This window comes from Scyliorhinus torazame, chromosome 5 (genome assembly GCF_047496885.1).
Source record: "Scyliorhinus torazame isolate Kashiwa2021f chromosome 5, sScyTor2.1, whole genome shotgun sequence".
Lineage (NCBI taxonomy): Eukaryota > Metazoa > Chordata > Chondrichthyes > Carcharhiniformes > Scyliorhinidae > Scyliorhinus > Scyliorhinus torazame.
The window spans coordinates 326,838,697-326,863,723 of NC_092711.1; the positions used below are offsets into that span (position 1 = coordinate 326,838,697).

General features: G+C 49.2%; 1 protein-coding gene across 2 annotated transcripts in view; it reads left to right on the forward strand.

Annotated features, from left to right (window-relative positions):
- Window positions 1-25,027, forward strand: part of hprt1 (hypoxanthine phosphoribosyltransferase 1) — an 81,138-nt gene that overhangs the window by 26,714 nt on the left and 29,397 nt on the right. Inside the window, exons 3-5 of one of the 2 annotated variants that reach the window (XM_072506007.1) lie at window positions 7,449-7,632; window positions 9,141-9,206; window positions 13,665-13,682. In XM_072506007.1, coding sequence (XP_072362108.1) covers window positions 7,449-7,632; window positions 9,141-9,206; window positions 13,665-13,682 — 268 coding nt within the window. The remainder of the gene's footprint in view (window positions 1-7,448; window positions 7,633-9,140; window positions 9,207-13,664; window positions 13,683-25,027) is intronic. The other variant, XM_072506008.1, reaches the window with a different exon arrangement.

Genomic DNA, 25,027 nt, shown 5'->3' on the forward strand with positions numbered 1-25,027 from the left:
AGCCCAGCGCCCTGAATTCCTGATGCAAGATCTCATCCCTCTTTCTACCATTGCTACCAACCTGCACCATGTCCTCTGCCTTACCACTCTCCCCCTTCAGGATGCCCTGCAGCTGTTCAGTGACATCCCGGACCCTGGCACCAGGGAGGCAACACATCATCCGAGAGTCACGTTGACGGCCTTGGTAGCACCTATCTGTTCCCCTAACAATTTAATTCCTGCCACTATAGCTCGGCCATTCTTCCCCCACTCCTCTAGTGCAGCAGATCCCCCCCATGTGCCATTATGTCGGCTGCCACACTTTTCCTCTGTACAGTCACCCCCCCCCAACAGTATTCAAAACGGTGTATCTGTTAGAAAGAGGGATGGCCACAGGGGACTCCTGCACTATCTGCCTTCCTCCACTCCTCCTGGTGGTTACCCATGCCCTCTCTGCCTGTTCAATCCTTATCTGCAGTGTGACCACCTCACAGAACGTGTGATCCACGACCTGCTCAGCATCGCGGATGCTCCACAGTGAATCCACCCTCAGCTCCAGCTCTGAAACGCGTTTAGTCAGTAGCTGCAGTTGGACACTTCCTGCACACTTGGCCATCAGGGACAAATGAAGCTTCCATGATTTGCCACATAGCACAGGAGGAGCATATCCCGGGTGTGAGCTCTCCTGCCATGACTAGGCCCCTTATTTACTCCCCCTTTACTCAAGATTAAGCAAAAACTCGGTTTTGGGTACGTTTTTTAACCTGCCTTTGGTTTGTAGAATCTTCTATTTATTATTCAGTAATTAATTAATTGAGTGTAATTAGTTTAACAATGTTTTAGTTTCAGGTTGAGTGCAAATTCCCCACCAACCAATCAAGTTACCGTTTTCCGGTGATGTCACTTTTTTTGATTTTCTTTACCTCGGGTCAAGGTTTTCTTTACCTCCTCTCCGGCTCCCCCCTTCCGGGGTCCGCAGCTCCGGAGCTCCTCTCTCCAGTGTCCGCATCTCCGGTGTCCGGAGCTCTTCTCCAGTGTCCGGGGCTCCTCTCCGGTGTCCGGAGCTCCTCTCTCCAGTGTCCGGATCTCCGGTGCCGGAGCTCTTCTCCGGTGTCCGGAGCTCCTCTCTCCAGTGTCCGGATCTCCGATGTCCGGGGCTCCTCTCCGGTGTCCGGGGCTCCTCTCTCCGGTGTCCGGAGCTCCTCTCTCCAGTGTCCGGATCTCCGGTGTCCGGAGCTCTTCTCCGGTGTCCGGAGCTCCTCTCCGGTGTCCGGAGCTCTTCTCCGGTGTCCGGGGCTCCTCTCTCCAGTGTCCGGATCTCCGATGTCCGGAGCTCCTCTCTCCAGTGTCCGGATCTCTGGTGTCCGGAGCTCCTCTCTCCGGTGTCCGGAGCTCCTCTCTCCAGTGTCCGGATCTCCGATGTCCGGAGCTCCTCTCCGGTGTCCGGAGCTCCTCTCTCCAGTGTCCGGATCTCCGGTGTCCGGGGCTCCTCTCCGGTGTCCAGAGCTCCTCTCCGGTGTCCGGAGCTCCTCTCTCCGGTGTCCGGAGCTCCTCTCTCCGGTGTCCGGAGCTTCTCTCTCCAGTGTCCGGATCTCCGATGTCCGGAGCTCCTCTCCGGTGTCCGGAGCTCCTCTCTCCAGTGTCTGGATCTCTGGTGTCCGGAGCTCTTCTCCGGTGTCCGGAGCTCCTCTCTCCAGTGTCCGGATCTCCGATGTCCGGAGCTCTTCTCCGGTGTCCAGAGCTCCTCTCCGGTGTCCGGAGCTCCTCTCTCCGGTGTCCGGAGCTCCTCCAGTGTCCGGATCTCCGGTGTCCGGAGCTCTTCTCCGGTGTCCAGAGCTCCTCTCTGGTCCCGGAGCTCCTCTCCAGTGTCCGGATCTCCGGTGTCCGGAGCTCCTCTCCAGTGTCTAGAGCTCCTCTCTCCAGTGTCCGGGGCTCCTCTCCGGTGTCCGGATCTCCGGTGTCCGGAGCTCCTCTCTCTAGTGTCCGGATCTCCAGTGTCTAGAGCTCCTCTCCAGTGTCCAGAGCTCCTCTCCAGTGTCCGGAGCTCCTCTCCGGTGTCCGGAGCTCCTCTCTCCAGTGCCTGGAGCTCCTCTCTCCAGTGTCCGGAGCTCCCGTCTCCAGTGTCCGGAGCTCCCGTCTCCGGTGTCCGGAGCTCCTCTCTCCGGTGTCCGGAGCTCCTCTCTCCGGTGTCCGGAGCTCCTCTCTCCGGTGTCCGGATCTCCGATGTCCGGGGCTCCTCTCCGGTGTCCAGAGCTCCTCTCCGGTGTCCAGAGCTCCTCTCTCCGGTGTCCGGAGCTCCTCTCTCCGGTGTCCGGAGCTCCTCTCTCCGGTGTCCGGAGCTCCTCTCTCCGGTGTCCGGAGCTCCTCTCTCCGGTGTCCGGAGCTCCTCTCTCCGGTGTCCGGAGCTCCTCTCTCCGGTGTCCGGATCTCCGATGTCCGGGGCTCCTCTCCGGTGTCCAGAGCTCCTCTCCGGTGTCCGGAGCTCCTCTCTCCGGTGTCCGGAGCTCCTCTCTCCGGTGTCCGGAGCTCCGATGTCCGGGGCTCCTCTCCGGTGTCCAGAGCTCCTCTCCGGTGTCCAGAGCTCCTCTCTCCGGTGTCCGGAGCTCCTCTCTCCGGTGTCCGGAGCTCCTCTCTCCGGTGTCCGGAGCTCCTCTCTCCGGTGTCCGGATCTCCGATGTCCGGGGCTCCTCTCCGGTGTCCAGAGCTCTTCTCCGGTGTCCGGAGCTCCTCTCTCCGGTGTCCGGATCTCCGATGTCCGGGGCTCCTCTCCGGTGTCCAGAGCTCCTCTCCGGTGTCCAGAGCTCCTCTCCGGTGTCCAGAGCTCCTCTCCGGTGTCCGGAGCTCCTCTCTCCGGTGTCCGGAGGTGGGACCTGTACAAACGTGACAGGTTACACCTGGGCAGGACTGGAACTGATATCCTAGGGGGGCTATTTGCTAGAGCGGTTAGGGAGTGTTTAAACTAATGTGGCAGGGGGATGGGAAATGATGCAGGAAGTCGGAAGGTAGTAAAACCTTCAGGGCAGCACGGTAGCATGGTGATTAGCACAATTGCTTCACAGCTCCAGGATCCCAGGTTCGATTCCCGACTTGGGTCACTGTCTGTGCGGAGTCTGCACGTTCTCCCTTTATGTGCGTGGGTTTCTTCCGGGTGCTCCGGTTTCCTCCCACAGTCCAAAGATGTGCAGGTTAGGTGGATTGGTCATGATAAATTGCCGTTAGTGTCCAAAATTGCCCTTAGTGTTGGGTGGGGTTACTGGGTTATGGGGATAGGGTGGAGGTCTTGGGTAGGGTGCTCTTTCAAAGAGCCGGTGCAGACTCGATGGGCCGAATGGCCTCCTTCTACACTGTAAATTCTATGATTCTATGAAAACAAGGGCAGAAACAAAAGGCAGTAAGGGAGAGAGTGTAAGGCAGAGAAGCCATAGTCAAAAATCAAAAAGGGCGACTACAAGGTACAGTGACTGAGGGGAGTTCAGTGAATAGGCCCAGTAATACTAAAAGGAATAAAACGGGAAGTAAAAACATAAATGGTAAGCGACGCGGCAGGTTGTTACATGAAGATATGGGTTCAACGACAAGGAAAATTAGAAACGTTGAGAGGAACATAACTTAGGAGAGGTTACTGATCAAGGTGTTAAGATTCAAAACAGGTATAAAAGCTAACATAAGTGTACTTTACCTGAATGCTCGTAGTATTCGGAATAAGGTAAATGAGTTGATGGCGCAAATCATCGTGAATGACTGATTTAGTGGCCATTACTGAAACATGGTTACAGGATGGTCACGACTGGGAGTTAAATATCCGAGGGTATCAAACTATTTGGAAGGACAGAGTGGATGGTAAGGGAGGTGGTGTAGCTCTGTTATTTAAGGATGACATCCGGGCAATAATAGGGGATGACATCGGTGCTATGGAGGATAAGGTTGAATCCATTTGGGTGGAAATCAGGAATAGTAAGGCGAAAAAGTCACTAATTGGAGTAGTCTATAGGCCACCAAATAGTAATATTATGGTGGGGCAGGCAATAAACAAAGAAATAACTGATGCATGTAGAAATTGTACAGCAGTTATCATGGGGGATTTTAATCTACATGTCGATTGGTTTAACCAGGTCAGTCAAGGCAGCCTTGAGGAGGAGTTTATAGAATGTATCCGCGATAGTTTCCTTGAACAGTATGTAATGGAACCTACGAGGGAACACGCGGTCCTAGATCTAGTCCTGTGTAATGAGACAGGATTGATTAATGGTCTCATAGTTAGGGATCCTCTCGGAATGAGTGATCATAATATGGTGGAATTTAAAATACAGATGGAGGGTGAGAAGGTAAAATCAAGCACTAGTGTTTTGTGCTTAAACAAAGGAGATTACAATGGGATGAGAGAAGAGCTAGCTCAGGTAGACTGGGAGCAAAGACTTTATGGTGAAACAGTTGAGGAACAGTGGAGAACCTTCCAAGTGATTTTTCACAGTGCTCAGCAAAGGTTTATACCAACAAAAAGGAAGGACAGTAGAAAGAGGGAAAATTGACCGTGGATATCTAAAGAAATAAGGGAGAGAATCAAATTGAAGGAAACAGCATACAAAGTGGCAATGATTAGTGGGAGACTAGAGGACTGGGAAATCTTTAGGGGGCAACAGAAAGCTACTAAAAAAGCTAGAAAGAAGATTAAGATAGATTATGAGAGTAAACTTGATCAGAATATAAAAACAGACAGCAAAAGTTTCTATAAATATACAAAACAAAAAAGAGTGGCTAAGGTAAATATTGGTCCTTTAGAGGATGAGAAGGGAGATTTAATAATGGGAGATGAAATGGCTGAGGAACTGAACAGGTTTTTTGGATCGGTCTTCACAGTGGAAGACACAAATAACATACCAGTGACTAATAGAAATGAGGCTATGACAGCTGAGGGAGAGGGGGGAGGGGGAGAGGGGGTAGTCTCTGGGTATGTGTTTATTTTGTTTTGTGGGGGGGTTTGTATATTGGGGGAATTCTCTGTATAATTTAGGCGTGCGGTGTCTTTCTGTGTGTTTTTTTTTTCTTTCTGTAAGGGGGGGGGGGAGGTGGTTGCTGAAAATTTGTTAAAATTGAATAAAAAGTTTTTTTTTAAAAGAAAGGAAGTAGGCAGAAAGCGGGTAATTATAGGCCAGTGAGCTTAACTTCGGTAGTAGGGAAGATGCTGGAATCTATCATCAAGGAAGAAATAGCGAGGCATCTGGATGGAAATTGTCCCATTGGGCAGACGCAGCATGGGTACATAAAGGGCAGGTCATGCCTAACTAATTTAGTGGAATTTTTTGAGGACATTACCAGTGCGGTAGATAACGGCGAGCCAATGGATGTGGTATATCTGGATTTCCAGAAAGCCTTTGACAAGATGCCACATAAAAGGTTGCTGCAGAAGAGAAAGATGCATGGCATTAAGGGGAAAGTAGGAGCATGGATAGAGGATTGGTTAATTAATAGAGAGCAAAGAGCGGGGATTAATGGGTGTTTCTCTGGTTGGCAATCAGTAGCTAGTGGTGTCCCTCAGGGATCAGTGTTGGGCCCACAACTGTTCACAATTTACATAGATGATTTGGAGTTGGGGACCAAGGGCAATGTGTCCAAGTTTGCAGACGACACTAAGATGAGTGGTAAAGCAAAAAGTGCAGAGGATACCGGAAGTCTGCAGAGGGATTTGGATAGGTTAAGTGAATGGGCTAGGGTCTGGCAGATGGAATACAATGTTGACACGTGAGGTTATCCATTTTGGTGGGAATAATGGCAAAAGGGATTATTATTTAAATGATAAAATATTAAAACATGCTGCTGTGCAGAGAGACCTGGGTGTGCTAGTGCATGAGTCGCAAAAAGTTGGTTTACAGGTGCAACGGGTGATTAAGAAGGCAAATGGAATTTTGTCCTTCATTGCTAGAGGGATGGAGTTTAAGACTAGGGAGGTTATGCTGCAACTGTATAAGGTGTTAGTGAGTCCACACCTGGAGTATTATATATAGAATATAGAACATTACAGCGCAGTACAGGCCCTTTGGCCCTCGATGTTGCGCCGACCTGTGAAACCACTCTAAAGCCCATCTACACTATTCCCTTATCGTCCATATGTCTATCCAATGACCATTTGAATGCCCTTAGTGTTGGCGAGTCCACTGCTGTTGCAGGCAGGGCATTCCACACCCTTACTACTCTCTGTGTAAATAACCTACCTCTGACACCTGTCCTATATCTATCTCCCTTCAATTTAAAGCTTGTGTTCAGTTTTGGTCTCCTTACCTGAGAAAGGACGTACTGGCACTGGAGGGTGTGCAGAGAAGATTCACTCGGTTAATCCCAGAGCTGATGGGGTTGGATTACAAGGAGAGGTTGAGTAGACTGGGACTGTACTCGTTGGAATTTAGAAGGATGCGGGGGGATCTTATAGAAATTATGAAGGGAATAGACAGGATAGATGCGGGCAGGTTGTTTCCACTGGCGGATGAAAGCAGAACTAGGGGGCATAGCCTCAAAATAAGGGGAAGTAGATTTAGGACTGAGTTTAGGAGGAACTTCTTCACCCAAAGGGTTGTGAATCTGTGGAATTCCTTGCCCAGTGAAGCAGTAGAGGCTCCTTCATTAAATGTTTTTAAGATAAAGATCGATAGTTTTTTGAAGAATAAAGGGATTAAGGGTTATGGTGTTCGGGCCGGAAAGTGGAGCTGAGTCCACAAAAGATCAGCCATGATCTCATTGAATGGTGGAGCAGGCTCGAGGGGACAGATGGCCGACTCCTGCTCCTAGTTCTTATGTTCTTGTTAGGTAGGTAATTCCCTAAATATGAGGATAGATTAAAGAAGTTGGGGTTGTTTTGGGGTAAGACCAGGTTGAGAGAAGACTTGTTGGAGGTTTTCTAAATCATTGAGGTATCTGGACAGAGTAGATTTGAATGAACTGTCCCCATTATGCCCAAAGGATCAAAGACATCCTGACACTATTTTAAGGTAAATGGCCAAAAGAAAAAATGTTTTGTTCCAAAGCAGCTGGTTCGGACCTGGAAAGCCGTGCCAGAGAATTTGTTGCAGGCAGATTCAATCATTACTTTCAAAAGAAAATTGGCTAATTGGCTGGAGGATATTTGGCACTGGGTGAACTGTCACAGACGGAATGATCACCTGTGCTGTAACCATTCTGGGCCGTTTCAGTGTTAAATGGTATCTTTCTGTTCTTTTTAACTGCTGCCATTTTTTCCTTTGAAATCATTCACTAGAAATGGGTAAATTAGGAGTTGATTTCACAGTGTCATTCATGACTTTGGAGCTGCCAATTTTGGTTATAAGGAGAGGAATGATGTAAAATGCTACATTTTAGCATTTGGAACTACAGGAAGCGAATCAACTGATTCATTCCATTTTCTTGGTGCTGATTTTTCATGAACCAGTTTTAGACCATTTCAGAAAGATGTGAGTGAATATCTCTTTCTCTATCCACAGAACTGAGCGTTTGGCAAGGGATATAATGAAAGCCATGGGAAATCATCACATCGTTGCCCTCTGTGTACTGAAGGGTGGCTATAAGTTTTTTGCTGACCTTTTAGACTATATTAAAGCTCTGAATCGGAACAGTGACCAGTCAATCCCAATGACGGTGGACTTCATCCGCTTGAAGAGTTATTGTGTAAGGATTTTTTAAAAATATATATATATTTTAATTCTCCTTTTTCACATTTTCTACAAAATTTACACCCACCAATACACAGTAATCAGTAACAAATGTAATGTCAGTCCCCATATCAATAACAACGATCCCATCATCCCACCAATCCCCCAAACATTAGCACGCATGTTCACATAAACAAATGACAAAGAGGAATCAGGAATCACCCACAGTCACCATTAACACATCACAGAATTTACAGTGCAGAAGGAGGCCATTCGGCCCATCGAGTCTGCACTGGCTCTTGGAAAGAGCACCCTACCCAAGCCCACACATCCACCCTATCCCCATAACCCGGTAACCCCAGGACCAAAACATATGAACGTGGTTTGTGCCCTCCCGCCCCCCCTCAGGTGAGGAAGGAGCAGTGCTCCGAAAGCTAGTGTTTGAAGCTTTAACCTGGTTTGTAAGACTTCCTACTGTGCTCACCCCAGTCCAAGGCCGGCATCTCCACATCAAAAAAAGGTGCAATGCCTGGACATGTTTCTTTGCTGCAGAGGGCAGGGCACTGCGTGTGAATATGTGGAGGTTCTAGCAAGCATAAATGAGCTACTTTGTGAGCCTGACAGATAATTGTACATTGATTGTTCGTGTAACTCTTAGCCACTCGGGAATGTTCAGCAAGTGCTGTCCAATCGCGAAGTCACATCTCGCATTATGTGCAAGCGCTGACTGGTTGAGTACAGTCAGTAATCTCCGTACTCTGCCTATTGCAAACAGCTGCTTGATCAAAAACTTGGTCAAAGAGATAGTTTTTAACGAGTGTCTTAACACAAGAACGCAGGAGCATCAGCAACGTAGAGGAGAGAATTCCAGACCTGGGAGCCCAGGAAACTGAAAGCCTGGCCACGAATGATGGCGCAGTTATGATTGGGAATGTATAAGAGACCAGAATTAGTGGAGCGTATCTTGGAGGGTTGTGGGCTAGAGGTTGCATAGATAGGGAGGGGAGAGTTGAATGTAGGGAGGGAGAGGCCGCACTGTACCCTCCTGTTGTACGCCAGGTTCGACAGACTCTATTTTACCTGTAATCTGAACAGAAAATACTGGACAATCTCAGCAGTTCTGACAGCATCTGTGAGACAAAAGGGTTTTGAGTCTGGATGACTGTCAAAGCTGTCGAGTCACCCAGACTGGAAACGTTCGCTCCCTTCTCTCTCCACAGAGGCTGTCAGACCTGCTGAGATTGTCCCGTATTTTCTGTTTCTGTTTCAGATTCCAGCATCCACAGTAATTTGCTTTGACCTGAAACTGATTTTGTTCTGATAACTGGCAGAGAGATCAAATCGACTTTTTAAAATGTTGTTATAACCGATATGAGACGTTACAATTATTTACGATCATTAAATTGCTCTGATCAAATCAATTGGTTATTATTGAGACAGATTTGGTTCTGTGCTTTCAGTTAATTGGATTAAACTGATCTCTGAATGCAAAATAAAGCAAATTGATTTGTTTTTAAATTGCAGAATGAGCAGTCAACAGGGGAGATCAAGGTGATCGGAGGAGACGACCTTTCAACCTTAACGGGCAAGGTGTGACAATAGCGGTAATACTCATTGCAGAACAGGTCGGCAAAGCTAGAGGATGATGCCACAGTGCTGATCCACAGAGGGGCAAGCAGAGTGCAGGCAAGGGTGGAAAAGGGTTCGGGGCTGGGGGTACAGGTAGAGGGTGGGGAATATGGGTGGGGGAAATGGGAATGTACAGAATTACTTGCTCAAAGACAGGCCACCTTTTTTTAACCATCAGATGAGTTTCATTCATTTTTGCTTTTCTTGGTGGTCAGACACAATGTGCCGGGATAATTAAACTTTATTTTTAACAAGTTGCTTTCTAATGGGCTGACAAGTGGCAAGTAACATTTCGACAACACAAATGCCAGGCAATTATCACCTCCAACAAAAGAGAATCGAACCATCGCCCCTTAACTTTCAATGACATCACCATCGCTGAATCCCCCACAATCAGCATCCTGGGGGTTACCATTGATCAGAAACTGAACTGGGGCAGTACGGTGGCTCAGTGGTTAGCACTGCGCCTCACAGCGCTGAGGTCCCAGGTTTGATCCCAGCCCTGGATCACTGTCCATGTAGAATTTGCACATTCTCCCCATATCTGCGTGGGTTTCACCCCCACAACCCAAAGATGTGCAGGTTAGGTGGATTGGACATGCTAAATTGCCCCTTAATTGGAAAAAAAAATAATTGGGCACTCTAAATTTAACAAAGAAAAAATAAGAAATTGAACTGGACTAGCCACATAAATGCTGAGGCTACCAGGGCAGGTCAGAGGCTAGGAATCCTACAGCGAGTTCTCACCTCCTGACCCCCCAAAGCCTGTCCACCATCTACAAGGCACAAGTCGGGAGTGTAATGGAATACTCTCCACTTGCCTGGATGAGCGCAGCTCCAACAACACTCAAGAAGCTCAACACCATCCAGGACAAAGCAGCCCGTTTGGTTGCTCCCCCTTTCCAAGTCGCTCATCACCCCAACTTGGAAATATATCGCCGATCCTTCACTGTCGCTGGGGCAAAATCTTGGAATTCCCTCCCTAACAATACAGTGGGCACAGACTGCAACGGTTCAGGAAGGCAGCTCACCAGCACCTTCTCAAGGGGCAATTAGGGATGGGCAATAAATGCTGGTCTAGCCAGCGATATGTACAACCCATGAAATAAATTTTAAAAACACGGAATGCAGCCTCATTTGGTTGTGTTTGGGACCCATCCAGATCGCAAACATGCCCCCCTAGCAACCCCTCTACCTCAACCAGTGCCCGGGACCCTGCCAGACGCGACCCCAGATACGTAAACAGTGCCCTGGCCCCGCCAGACACAACCACCTACCGTCCACAACAGCTGACATCTGCCATCGGATCCCAGGATCATCCAGCAGCAGCCGCCGACCGAGGAAGCGAGGGAAACGCGGCGGTCTGCAGGTTAGACTGAAGCAACGCGGTTTCAAGACCCCTCTCCCCGGCATACTCCTGGCAAACGTCCAAGCGATCGAAAACAAGCTGGATGAACTTAACGCCAGACTTGCCTCTCAGAGGGAAGTAAGAGACTGCTGTGTGCTCTGTTTCACAGAGACATGGCTCACCCCCGCCTCACCGGACTGTGCCAGACAACCTGAAGGCTTCTCAATTCACCGGGCGGACCGCACGGCATCATCAGGCAAAGCGAAGGGTGGAGGGGTTTGCCTCCTCATCAACTCCTCCTGGTGCTTGGATGTGGCGACCCTGGCGACCTACTGCTCCCCGGACCTGGAATACCTGACCGTGAAGTGCCGCCCATATTATCTTCCACGTGAGTTCACTTCAGCCATTTTCAGCGGTCTACATCCCACCCCAGGCAGAAGTGAGGAAGGCGCTGGACGAACTATACACAGTAATAAACAACTACGAAACAGAACACCCGGAGGCCTTGTTCATCGTGGCCGGAGACCTCAACAAGGCCAACCTCAAGAGTGTCCTGCCAAAATTCCACCAGCACATCTGTCCCACCAGGGGCGACAACACTCTTGACCACTGCTACTCAAAAATCAAGGCCGCCTACCGTTCCATCCCCTGACCGCACTTTGGGAAATCAGACCATAAGACGGTGCTCCTTCTCCCGGCATACAAGCAGAAACTCAAGCGGGAGAATCCAGCTAAGAAGGTTGTGCAGTGCTGGTCCGAGGAAACAGAAGAGCTCTTACGTGACTGCTTAGAGACAGTGAACTGGTCCATATTTAAGAACTCAGCGACCAACTTAAATGAGTATGCCACCACCGTCACAGACTTCATCAGCAAATGTGTGGACGACTGCGTGCCAAAGAAAGCAGTACGTGCGTTCCCCAACCGGAAACCATGGCTCAATCGCGAGATTGACTCCCTACTGAAGGACAGATCTGAGGCGTTCAAGACAGACGACCCTGACCTATACAAGAAATCCAGGTACGACCTCCGCAAAGCAATCCGAGATGCCAAGTGAGAATATCAAACCAAGCTAGAGTCACAGACAGACTCTCGGCGGTTGTGGCAAGGACTAAACAACATAACGGGCTACAAAGCGAAGCCGAACAGTATCTCTGGCAGCAGCGCACCCCTCCCCGATGAACTCAATGCATTCTATGCTCGGTTCGAGCAGGTAACCAACAATCCGCTGTCGTGTGCCCCAGCAGCCCATAATTCACCCATACCCACCATCACAGCTTCCAAAGTCAGATTGGCCTTCCTGAAAGTGAACCCTCGGAAGGCGAGGGTCCCGGAAGGAATCCCTGGTCGAGCACTCAGAGCCTGCGCGGACCAGCTGGCAGAGGTATTCGCGGACATCTTTAACCTGTCCCTACTCCACTCCGAGGTCCCCACCTGCTTCAAGAAGACCACCATCATACCGGTACCAAAGAAGAACCAGGCAACGTGCCTCAATGACTACTGTCCAGTGACCCTGACTTCAGTCGTAATGAAGTGCTTCGAGAGGTTGATCATGAAGCGCATCACCTCCATACTCCCAGAACGCCTTGATCCACTGCAATTCGCATACCGCTGCAACCGGTCCACATCAGACGCCATTTCTCTGGCCCTACACTCATCCCTAGAGCATCTCGAAAACAAGGACTCCTACATCAGACTCCTATTTATTGACTACAGCTCCACCTCAACACCATAATCCCCGCCAAGCTCATATCAAAGCTCCAAAACCTAGGACTTGGCTCCCCACTCTGCAACTGGATCCTCGATTTTCTGACCAACAGACCACAACAGAATGAACAACAACACCTCCTCCACAATAGTCCTCAACACCGGCGCCCCGCAAGGCTGCGTACTTAGCCCCCTACTCTACTCCCTGTACACACACGACTGCGTGGCAAAACTTGGTTCCAACTCCATCTACAGGTTTGCTGACGATATGACCATAGTGGGGCTGGATCTCGAATAACGACGAGTCAGAATACAGGAGGGAGATAGAGAACCTAGTGGAGTGGTGCAGCGACAACAATCTCTCCCTCAATGCCAGCAAAACTAAAGAGCTGGTCATTGACTTCAGGAAGCAAAGTACTGTACACACCCCTGTCAGCATCAACGGGGCCGAGGTGGAGATGGTTAGCAGTTTCAAATTCCTAGGGTGCACATCTCCAAAAATCTGTCCTGGTCCACCCACGTCGACGCTACCACCAAGAAAGCACAACAGCGCCTATACTTCCTCAGGAAACTAAGGAAATTCGGCATGTCCACATTAACTCTTACCAACTTTTACAGATGCACCATAGAAAGCATCCTATCAGGCTGCATCACAGCCTGGTATGGCAACTGCTCGGCCCAGGACCGCAAGAAACTTCAGAGAGTCGTGAACACCGCCCAGTCCATCACACAAACCTGCCTCCCATCCATTGACTCCATCTACACCTCCCGCTGCCTAGGGAAAACGGGCAGTATAATCAAAGATCCCTCCCACCCGGCTTACTCACTCTTCCAACTTCTTCCATCGGGCAGGAGATACAGAAGTCTGAGAACACGCACGAACAGACTCAAAAACAGCTTCTTCCCCACTGTCACCAGACTCCTAAATGACCCTCTTATAGACTGACCTCATGAACACTACACCCTGTATGCTTCACCCGATGCCGGTGTCTATGCAGTTACATTGGATACCTTGTGTTGCCCTATTATGTATTTTCTTTTATTCCCTTTTCTTCTCATGTATTTAATGATCTGTTGAGCTGCTCGCAGAAAAATACTTTTCACTGTACCTCACTACACGTGACAATAAACAAATCCAATCCAATCATTTGTTGGATTTGTGAGGATGTTGATAATGTATCAGATAAATTAGAATTTGGGAAATGATGATTTACACCCTGCAATTGGCAAGGAAAGCTACTGTATATTTTATAAGCATATTGTGCTGCAGAAGACTCAATTTCTGTGACATTGTGTGTGTTGCAATAAAATGTTCAACATTTAAACATTTTTCATTTTCTCCCCCATCTCGCATCTCTGGGAGACAGAATGTATTAATCGTTGAGGTCAGTCTTTTTTATTTTAAGTTTATGTTAATGTTCTGAATTGTGCCATTGATTATTTTGTGTCTATATATCCACCTAGTCTGGCATTTCTGCACATTTATTGTCCTTTCCCAAGATAGCTGGCTTCTCCCTTAACATTATACATTTTGTGAACTCTGTTCCATTCTGGTTTCTACGTTAATCAGGCAAAATAGTCTAAACTGGAATCTCTCTTGTATCTGGCAGATTTTTCTCTTCTTGGGGAAAGTTATTCTCCAGGAATTGATCAGAGTAATTGTGCAGACAATTAGTGATCTGTGCTCTCCTGAAATGATGTTGCTGTGTTATTAAGAGAACATCAAAGCCATAAAGACTGTACTGGAAATTCACCAGGATGGACCCAGGGATGAAAGTAGAGATGTGAGCAGATGTCTGAGATATTTGCACTGGAGCAGAGGCAAGAGCAGATTTCATAGATTTTTAAAATAAAGGAGTGTTTGATGGTGATTGAAGCAAGGCTGGTTTGTGTGTTTGGGGAAACGTTGGTTTGACGTCACCACTGAGATGAGACACAACAAAGCACTTGGGACCCATAAATTGCTAAAAACATTACTCTCCATGAGAAGGTCCCAACACCCACTGCTCATTTTGCTACATTTACTCAGGAGCTATCAGTCTCTTCTAGTTGGTCAGGTCGTTACTTTAAAGCAGTTTCTAGAACTGAAAAAAGGAATGCAGGTTCACAAGCCTCTGGAAAATTTTGAACGGACAATTAAATATTTCAAAGCAGCGCATCAAGCCCAAAGGTGACTAACCTCAAAGAGTTCGTAACCAGCAGCTCCGACTGTGTACACCCCAATGGGCTCCCAGCTGTGTACACCCTGACGGGCTTCCGACTGTGTACACCCCGACGGGCTTCCGACTGTGTACACCCCGACGGGCTTCCGACTGTGTACACCCCGACGGGCTTCCGACTGTGTACACCCCGACGGGCTTCCGACTGTGTACACCCCGACGGGCTTCCGACTGTGTACACCCTGACGGGCTTCCGACTGTGTACACCCCGACGGGCTTCCGACTGTGTACACCCTGACGGGCTTCCGACTGTGTACACCCCGACGGGCTTCCGACTGTGTACACCCCGACGGGCTTCCGACTGTGTACACCCCGACGGGCTTCCGACTGTGTACACCCCGACGGGCTCCCAGCTGTGTACACCCCGACGGGCTTCCGACTGTGTACACCCCGACGGGCTTCCGACTGTGTACACCCCGACGGGCTTCCGACTGTGTACACCCCGACGGGCTTCCGACTGTGTACACCCCGACGGGCTCCCAGCTGTGTACACCCCGACGGGCTTCCGGCTGTGTACACCCTGACGGGCTTCCGACTGTGTACACCCTGACGGGCGTGCGACTGTGTACACCCTGGCGGGCTTCCGACTGTGTACACCCTGACGGGCTTCCGACTGTGTACACCCCGACGGGCTTACGACTGTGTACATCCCGACGGGCTTGCGACTGTGTACACCCCGGCGGGCTTGCGACTGTGTACACCCTGACGGGCTTCCGACTGTGTACACCCCGACGGGCTTGCGACTGTGTACACCCCGACGGGCTTGCGACTGTGTACACCCTGACGGGCTTGCGACTGTGTACACCCCGGCGGGCTTGCGACTGTGTACACCCCGGCGGGCTTGCGACTGTGTACACCCTGACGGGCTCCCGACTGTGTACACCCTGACGGGCTCCCGACTGTGTACACGCCGACGGGCTTGCGACTAACAAAGAACAAAGAACCAAGAAATGTACAGCACAGGAACAGGCCCTTCGGCCCTCCAAGCCCGTGCCGACCATGCTGCCCGACTAAACTACAATCTTCTACACTTCCTGGGTCCGTATCCTTCTCTTCCCAAACTATTCATATATTTGTCAAGATGCCCCTTAAATGTCCCTATCGTCCCTGTTTCCACTACCTCCTCCGGTAGCGAGTTCCAGGCACCCACTACCCTCTGCGTAAAAAACTTGCCTCGTACATCTACTCTAAACCTTGCCCCTCTCACCTTAAACCTATGCCCCCTAGTAATTGACCCCTCTACCCTGGGGAAAAGCCTCTGACTATCCACTCTGTCTATGCCCCTCAAAATTTTGTAGACCTCTATCAGGTCGCCCCTCAACCTCCGTTGTTCCAGTGAGAACAAACCGAGTTTATTCAATCGCTCCTCATAGCTTATGCCCTCCATACCAGACAACATTCTGGTAAATCTCTTCTGCACCCTCTCTAAAGCCTCCACATCCTTCTGGTAGTGTGGCGACCAGAATTGAACACTATACTCCAAGTGTGGCCTAACTAAGGTTCTATACAGCTGCAACATGACTTGCCAATTCTTATACTCAATGCCCCGGCCAATGAAGGCAAGCATGCCGTATGCCTTCTTGACTACCTTCTCCACCTGTGTTGCCCCTTTCAATGACCTGTGGACCTGTACTCCTAGATCTCTTTGACTTTCAATACTCTTGAGGGTTCTACCATTCACTGTATATTCCCTACCTGCATTAGACCTTCCAAAATGCATTACCTCACATTTGTCCAGATTAAACTCCATCTGCCATCTCTCCGCCCAAGTCTCCAGACAATCTAAATCCTGCTGTATCCTCAGACAGTCCTCATCGCTATCCGCAATTCCGCCAACCTTTGTGTCGTCTGCAAACTTACTAATCAGACCAGTTACATTTTCCTCCAAATCATTTATATATACTACAAACAGCAAAGGTCCCAGCACTGATCCCTGTGGAACACCACTGGTCACAGCCCTCCAATTAGAAAAGCATCCCTCCATTGCTACTCTCTGCCTTCTATGGCCTAGCCAGTTCTGTATCCGCCTTGCCAGTTCACCCCTGATCCCGTGTGACTTCACCTTTTGTACTAGTCTACCATGAGGGACCTTGTCAAAGGCCTTACTGAAGTCCATATAGACAACATCTACTGCCCTACCTGCATCAATCATCTTAGTGACCTCCTCGAAAAACTCTATCAAGTTAGTGAGACACTACCTCCCCTTCACAAAACCGTGCTGCCTCTCACTAATACGTCCATTTGCTTCCAAATGGGAGTAGATCCTGTCTCGAAGAATTCTCTCCAGTAATTTCCCTACCACTGAAGTAAGGCTCACTGGCCTGTAGTTCCCGGGATTATCCTTGCTACCCTTCTTAAACAGAGGAACAACATTGGCTATTCTCCAGTCCTCCGGGACATCCCCTGAAGACAGCGAGGATCCAAAGATTTCTGTCAAGGCCTCAGCAATTTCCTCTCCAGCCTCCTTCAGTATTCTGGGGTAGATCCCATCAGGCCCTGGGGACTTATCTACCTTAATATTTTTTAAGACACCCAACACCTCGTCTTTTTGGATCACAATGTGACCCAGGCTATCTACACCCCCTTCTCCAGACTCAACATCTACCAATTCCTTCTCTTTGGTGAATACTGATGCAAAGTATTCATTTAGTACCTCGCCCATTTCCTCTGGCTCCACACATAGATTCCCTTGCCTATCCTTCAGTGGGCCAACCCTTTCCCTGGCTACCCTCTTGCTTTTTATGTACGTGTAAAAAGCCTTGGGATTTTCCTTAACCCTATTTGCCAATGACTTTTCGTGACCCCTTCTAGCCCTCCTGACTCCTTGCTTAAGTTCCTTCCTACTTTCCTTATATGCCACACAGGCTTCGTCTGTTCCCAGCCTTTTAGCCCTGACAAATGCCTCCTTTTTCTTTTTGACGAGGCCTACAATATCACTCGTCATCCAAGGTTCCCGAAAATTGCCGTATTTATCTTTCTTCCTCACAGGAACATGCCGGTCCTGTATTCCTTTCAACTGATACTTGAAAGCCTCCCACATGTCAGATGTTGATTTGCCCTCAAACATCCGCCCCCAATCTATGTTCTTCAGTTCCCGCCTAATATTGTTATAATTAGCCTTCCCCCAATTTATCACATTCATCCTCGGACCACTCTTATCCTTGTCCACCAGTAATTTAAAACTTACTGAATTGTGGTCACTGTTACCGAAATGCTCCCCTACTGAAACATCTACCACCTGGCCGGGCTCATTCCCCAATACCAGGTCCAGTACCGCCCCTTCCCTAGTTGGACTGTTTACATATTATTTTAAGAAGTCCTCCTGGATGCTCCTTACAAACTCCGCCCCGTCTAAGCCCCTGGCACTAAGTGAGTCCCAGTCAATATTGGGGAAGTTGAAGTCTCCCATCACCACAACCCTGTTGTTTTTACTCTTTTCCAAAATCTGTCTACCTATCTGCTCCTCTATCTCCCGCTGGCTGTTGGGAGGCCTGTAGTATACCCCCAACATTGTGACTGCACCCTTCTTATTCCTGATCTCTACCCATATAGCCTCACTGCCCTCTGAGGTGTCCTCTCGCAGTACAGCTGTGATATTCTCCCGAACAAGTAGCGCAACTCCGCCTCCCCTTTTACATCCCTCTCTATCCCGCCTGAAACATCTAAATCCTGGAACGTTTAGCTGCCAATCCTGCCCTTCCCTCAACCAGGTCTCTGTAATGGCAACAACATCATAGTTCCAAGTAGTAATCCAAGCTCTAAGTTCATCTGCCTTACCCGTAATGCTCCTTGCATTAAAACATACGCACTTCAGGCCACCAGACCCGCTGTGTTCAGCAACTTCTCCCGTCTGCTCTGCCTCAGAGCCACCCTGTCCCTATTCCCTCGTTCTCCCTCAATGCTCTCACCTTCTGACCTATTGCTCCCGTGCCCACCCCCCTGCCATACTAGTTTAAACCCTCCAGTGTGACTGTGTACACCCTGACGGGCTTGCGACTGTGTACACCCCGACGGGCTTGCGACTGTGTACACCCCGGCGGGCTTGCGACTGTGTACACCCCGGCGGGCTTGCGACTGTGTACACCCTGACGGGCTTGCGACTGTGTACACCCTGACGGGCTTGCGACTGTGTACACCCTGACGGGCTCCCGACCGTGTACACCCCGACGGGCTTGCGACTGTGTACACCCTGACAGGCTCCCGACTGTGTACACCCTGACGGGCTTGCGACTGTGTACACCCTGACGAGCTTGCGACTGTGTACACCCTGACGGGCTCCCGACCGTGTACACCCTGACGAGCTTGCGACTGTGTACACCCTGACGAGCTTGCGACTGTGTACACCCCGACGGGCTCCCGACCGTGTACACCCTGACGGGCTTCCGACTGTGTACACCCTGACGGGCTTGCGACTGTGTACACCCTGACGAGCTTGCGACTGTGTACACCCTGACGGGCTCCCGACTGTGTACACCCTGACGGGCTTCCGACTGTGTACACCCTGACGGGCTTGCGACTGTGTACACCCTGACGGGCTTGCGACTGTGTACACCCTGACGGGCTTGCGACTGTGTACACCCTGACGGGCGTGCGACTCTGTACACCCCGACGGGCTCCCGACTGTGTACACCCCGACGGGCTCCCGACTGTGTACACCCTGACGGGCTTGCGACTGTGTACACCCTGACGGGCTTGCGACTGTGTACACCCTGACGGGCGTGCGACTCTGTACACCCCGACGGGCTCCCGACTGTGTACACCCCGACGGGCTCCCGACTGTGTACACCCTGACGGGCTTGCGACTGTGTACACCCTGACGGGCTTGCGACTGTGTACACCCTGACGGGCTTGCGACTGTGTACACCCCGACGGGCTCGCGACTGTGTACACCCTGACGGGCTTCCGGCTGTGTACACCCTGACGGGCTTCCTTTTCTTTTTTGAGCCGATCTTCCACAGACTTTAATCTCCAGAGCCCCTAAATAATGTAACCATTGACTGTTCTCTTTGTGCATCTCCTGAGAAAATTCCCCAGCGGAAAACTACCTTTTATAACTCGATGGGACAAGTGGCCAAAAAGCTTGGTCAAGGTCTTTTTTGAGATTTGTCATCCAAAAGGAGAGGTTTTTGTCTGCAATTCCAGAGTTGAGTGCCTCGGCCGCCAATGGTGGGCAGGAGGGTGAATGTGGGGTCACAGGACCAGGATTATTTATGGCTGGAAGAATTAAGGATGGCGAAGCCTTGGAGACATGAGAATGCAAACTTTAACTATGACTAGAGCGAGGGTAGGTCCGATCAAGGACAGTAGCGGGAGATTGTGTATTGAGTCTGAAGAGATAGGAGAGGTCTTGAACGAGTACTTTTCTTCTGTATTTACAAATGAGAGGGGCGATATTGTTGGAGAGGACAGTGTGAAACAGACTGGTAAGCTCGAGGAAATACTTGTTAGGAAGGAAGATGTGTTGGGCATTTTGAAAAACTTGAGGATAGACAAGTCCCCCGGGCCTGACGGGATATATCCAAGGATTCTATGGGAAGCAAGAGATGAAATTGCAGAGTCGTTGGCAATGATCTTTTCGTCCTCACTGTCAACAGGGGTGGTACCAGGGGATTGGAGAGTGGCGAATGTCGTGCCCCTGTTCAAAAAAGGGACTAGGGACAACCCTGGGAATTACAGGCCAGTTAGTCTTTCTTCGGTGGTAGGCAAAGTAATGGAAAGGGTACTGAAAGATAGGATTTCTGAGCATCTGGAAAGACACTGCTTGATTAGGGATAGTCAGCACGGATTTGTGAAGGGTAGGTCTTGCCTTACAAATCTTATTGAATTCTTTGAGGAGGTGACCAAGCATGTGGATGAAGGTACAGCAGTGGATGTAGTGTACATGGATTTTAGTAAGGCATTTGATAAAGTTCCCCATGGTAGGCTTATGCAGAAAGTAAGGGGCTCTTTCTGGGGAAGGTGGGACCTCTACAGACAGGATGGTCTACATCTGAACCTGCGGGGCACAAATATCCTGGGGGGGAGATTTGTTAGTGCTCTTTGGGGGGGGTTTAAACTAATGCAGCAGGGGCATGGGAACCTGGATTGTAGTTTTAGGGTACGGGTGAATGAGAGTATAGAGGTCAGGAGCTCAGATTTGACATCGCAGGAGGGGGCCAGTGTTCAGGTAGGTGGTTTGAAGTGTGTCTACTTCAATGCCAGGAGTATACGAAATAAGGTAGGGGAACTGGCAGCATGGGTTGGTACCTGGGACTTCGATGTTGTGGCCATTTCGGAGACATGGATAGAGCAGGGACAGGAATGGATGTTGCAGGTTCCGGGGTTTAGGTGTTTTAGTAAGCTCAGAGGAGGCAAAAGAGGGGGAGGTGTGGCGCTGCTAGTCAAGAGCAGTATTACGGTGGCGGAGAGGATGCTAGATGGGGACTCATCTTCCGAGGTAGTATGGGCTGAGGTTAGAAACATGAAAGGAGAGGTCACACTGTTGGGAGTCTTCGATAGGCCTCCTAATAGTTCTAGGGATGTAGAGGAAAGGATGGCGAAGATGATTCTGGATAAGAGCGAAAGTAACAGGGTAGTTATTATGGGAGACTTTAACTTTCCAAATATTGTCTGGAAAAGATATAGTTCGAGTACATTAGATGGGTCGTTTTTTATACAGTGTGTGCAGGAGGGTTTCCTGACACAGTTTGTTGACAGGCCAACAAGAGGCGAGGCCACATTGGATTTGGTTTTGGGTAATGAACCAGGCCAGGTGTTGGATTTGGAGGTAGGTGAGCACTTTGGGGACAGTGACCACAATTCGGTGACGTTTACGTTAAGGATGGAAAGGGATAAGTATACACCGCAGGGCAAGAGTTATAGCTGGGGGAAGGGCAATTATGATGCCATTAGACGTGACTTGGGGGGGATAAGGTGGAGAAGTAGGCTGCAAGTGTTGGACACACTGGATAAGTGGAGCTTGTTCAAGAATCAGCTACTGCGTGTTCTTGATAAGTATGTACCGGTCAGGCAGGGAGGAAGGTGCCGAGCGAGGGAACCGTGGTTTACCAAAGAAGTGGAATCTCTTGTTAAGAGGAAGAAGGAGGCCTATGTGAAGATGAGGTGTGAAGTTTCAGTTGGTGCGATGGATAGTTACAAGGTAGTGAGGAAGGATCTGAAGAGAGAGCTAAGACGAGCAAGGAGGGGACATGAGAAGTATTTGGCAGGAAGGATCAAGGAAAACCCAAAATCTTTCTATAGGTATGTCAGGAATAAGCGAATGACTAGGGAAAGAGTAGGACCAGTCAAGGACAGGGATGGGAAGTTGTGTGTAGAGTCTGAAGAGATAGGCGAGATACTAAATGAATATTTTTCGTCAGTATTCACTCAGGAAAAAGATAATGTTGTGGAGGAGAATGCTGAGCTCCAGGTAAATAGATTAGATGGCATTGAGGTACGTAGGGAAGAGGTGTTGGCAATTCTGGACAGGCTGAAAATAGATAAGTCCCCGGGACCTGATGGGATTTACCCTAGGATTCTCTGGGAGGCCAGGGAAGAGATTGCTGGACCATTGGCTTTGATTTTTATGTCATCATTGGCTACAGGAATAGTGCCAGAGGACTGGAGGATAGTAAATGTGGTCCCTTTGTTCAAAAAGGGGAGCAGAGACAACCCCGGCAACTATAGACCGGTGAGCCTCACGTCTGTAGTGGGTAAAGTCTTGGAGGGGATTAAAAGAGACAAGATTTATAATCATCTAGATAGGAATAATATGATCAGGGATAGTCAGCATGGCTTTGTGAAGGGTAGGTCATGCCTCACAAACCTTATCGAGTTCTTTGAGAAGGTGACTGAACAGGTAGACGAGGGTAGAGCAGTTGATGTGGTGTATATGGATTTCAGCAAAGCGTTTGATAAGGTTCCCCACGGTAGGCTATTGCAGAAAATACGGAGGCTGGGGATTGAGGATGATTTAGAGATGTGGATCAGAAATTGGCTAGCTGAAAGAAGACAGAAGGTGGTGGTTGATGGGAAATGTTCAGAATGGAGTTCAGTCACAAGTGGAGTACCACAAGGATCTGTTCTGGGGCCGTTGCTGTTTGTCATTTTTATCAATGACCTAGAGGAAGGCGCAGAAGGGTGGGTGAGTAAATTTGCAGACGATACTAAAGTCGGTGGTGTTGTCGATAGTGTGGAAGGATGTAGCAGGTTACAGAGGGATATAGATAAGCTGCAGAGCTGGGCTGAGAGGTGGCAAATGGAGTTTAATGTAGAGAAGTGTGAGGTGATTCACTTTGGAAGGAATAACAGGAATGTGGAATATTTGGTTAATGGAAAAGTTCTTGAAAGTGTGGATGAGCAGAGGGATCTAGGTGTCCATGTACATAGATCCCTGAAAGTTGCCACCCCGGTTGATAGGGTTGTGAAGAAGGCCTATGGAGTGTTGGCCTTTATTGGTAGAGGGATTGAGTTCCGGAGTCAGGAGGTCATGTTGCAGCTGTACAGAACTCTGGTACGGCAGCATTTGGAGTATTGCGTACAGTTCTGGTCACCGCATTATAGGAAGGACGTAGAGGCTTTGGAGCGGGTGCAGAGGAGATTTACCAGGATGTTGCCTGGTATGGAGGGAAAATCTTATGAGGAAAGGCTGATGGACTTGAGGTTGTTTTCGTTGGAGAGAAGAAGGTTAAGAGGTGACTTAATAGAGGCATACAAAATGATTAGGGGGTTGGATAGGGTGGACAGTGAGAGCCTTCTCCCGCGGATGGAAATGGCTGGCACGAGGGGACATAACTTTAAACTGAGGGGTAATAGATATAGGACAGAGGTCAGAGGTAGGTTCTTTACGCAAAGAGTAGTGAGGCCGTGGAATGCCCTACCTGCTACAGTAGTGAACTCGCCAACATTGAGGGCATTTAAAAGTTTATTGGATAAACATATGGATGATAATGGAATAGTGTAGGTTAGATGGCTTTTGTTTTGGTGCAACATCGTGGGCCGAAGGGCCTGTACTGCGCTGTATTGTTCTATGTTCTAAGGAGGCATGGGATAGTGGGAAATTTGGCCAGTTGGATAACGAACTGGCTAACTGATAGAAGTCAGGGAGTGGTGGTGGATGGCAAATATTCAGCCTGGATCCCAGTTACCAGTGGCGTACCGCAGGGATCAGTTCTGGGTCCTCTGCTGTTTGTGATTTTCATGAATGACTTGGATGAGGGAGTTGAAGGGTGGGTCAGTAAATTTGCAGACGATACGAAGATTGGTGGAGTTGTGGATAGTAAGGAGGGCTGTTGTCGGCTGCAAAGTGACATAGATAGGATGCAGAGCTGGGCTGAGAAGTGGCAGATAGAGTTTAACCCTGAAAAGTGTGAGGTTGTCCATTTTGGAAGGACAAATATGAATGCGGAATACAGGGTTAACGGTAGAGTTCTTGGCAATGTGGAGGAGCAGAGAGATCTTGGGGTCTATGTTCATACATCTTTGAAAGTTGCCACTCAAGTGGATAGAGCTGTGAAGAAGGCCTATGGTGTGCTCGCGTTCATTAACAGAGGGATTGAATTTAAGAGCCGTGAGGTGATGATGCAGCTGTACAAAACTTTGGTAAGGCCACATTTGGAGTACTGTGTACAGTTCTGGTCGCCTCATTTTAGGAAGGATGTTAGAAGCTTTGGAAAAGGTGCAAAGAAGATTTACCAGGATGTTGCCTGGAATGGAGAGTCGGTCTTACGAGGAAAGGTTAAGGTGCTAGGCCTTTTCTCATTAGAACGGAGAAGGATGAGGGGCGACTTGATAGAGGTTTATAAGATGATCAGGGGAATAGATAGAGTAGACAGTCAGAGACTTTTTCCCCGGGTGGAACAAACCATTACAAGGGGACATAAATTTAAGGTGAAAGGTGGAAGATATAGGGGGATGTCAGAGGTAGGTTCTTTACCCAGAGAGTAGTGGGGGCATGGAATGCACTGCCTGTGGAATTAGTTGAGTCGGAAACATTAGGGACCTTCAAGCAGCTATTGGATAGGTACATGGATTACGGTAAAATGATATAGTGTAGATTTATTTGTTCTTAAGGGCAGCACGGTAGCATTGTGGATAGCACAATGCTTCACAGCTCCAGGGTCCCAGGTTCGATTCCGGCTTGGGTCACTGTCTGTGCGGAGTCTGCACGTCCTCCCCGTGTCTGCGTGGGTTTCCTCCGGGTGCTCCGTTTTCCTCCCACAGTCCAAAGATGTGCAGGTTAGGTGAATTGGCCAATGATAAATTGCCCTTAATGTCCAAAATTGCCCTTGGTGTTGGGTGGAGGTGTTGAGTTTGGGTAGGGTGCTCTTTCCAGGAGCCGGTGCAGACTCAAAGGGCTGAATGGCCTCCTTCCGCACTGTAAATTCAATGATAATCTATGATTAATCTAGGACAAAGGTTCGGCACAACATCGTGGGCCGAAGGGCCTGTTCTGTGCTGTATTTTCTATGTTCTATGTTAAGTGTTGTGAACTACTGTAGCCTCGGAGTGGGTGAATGATACATTGCTGCCAC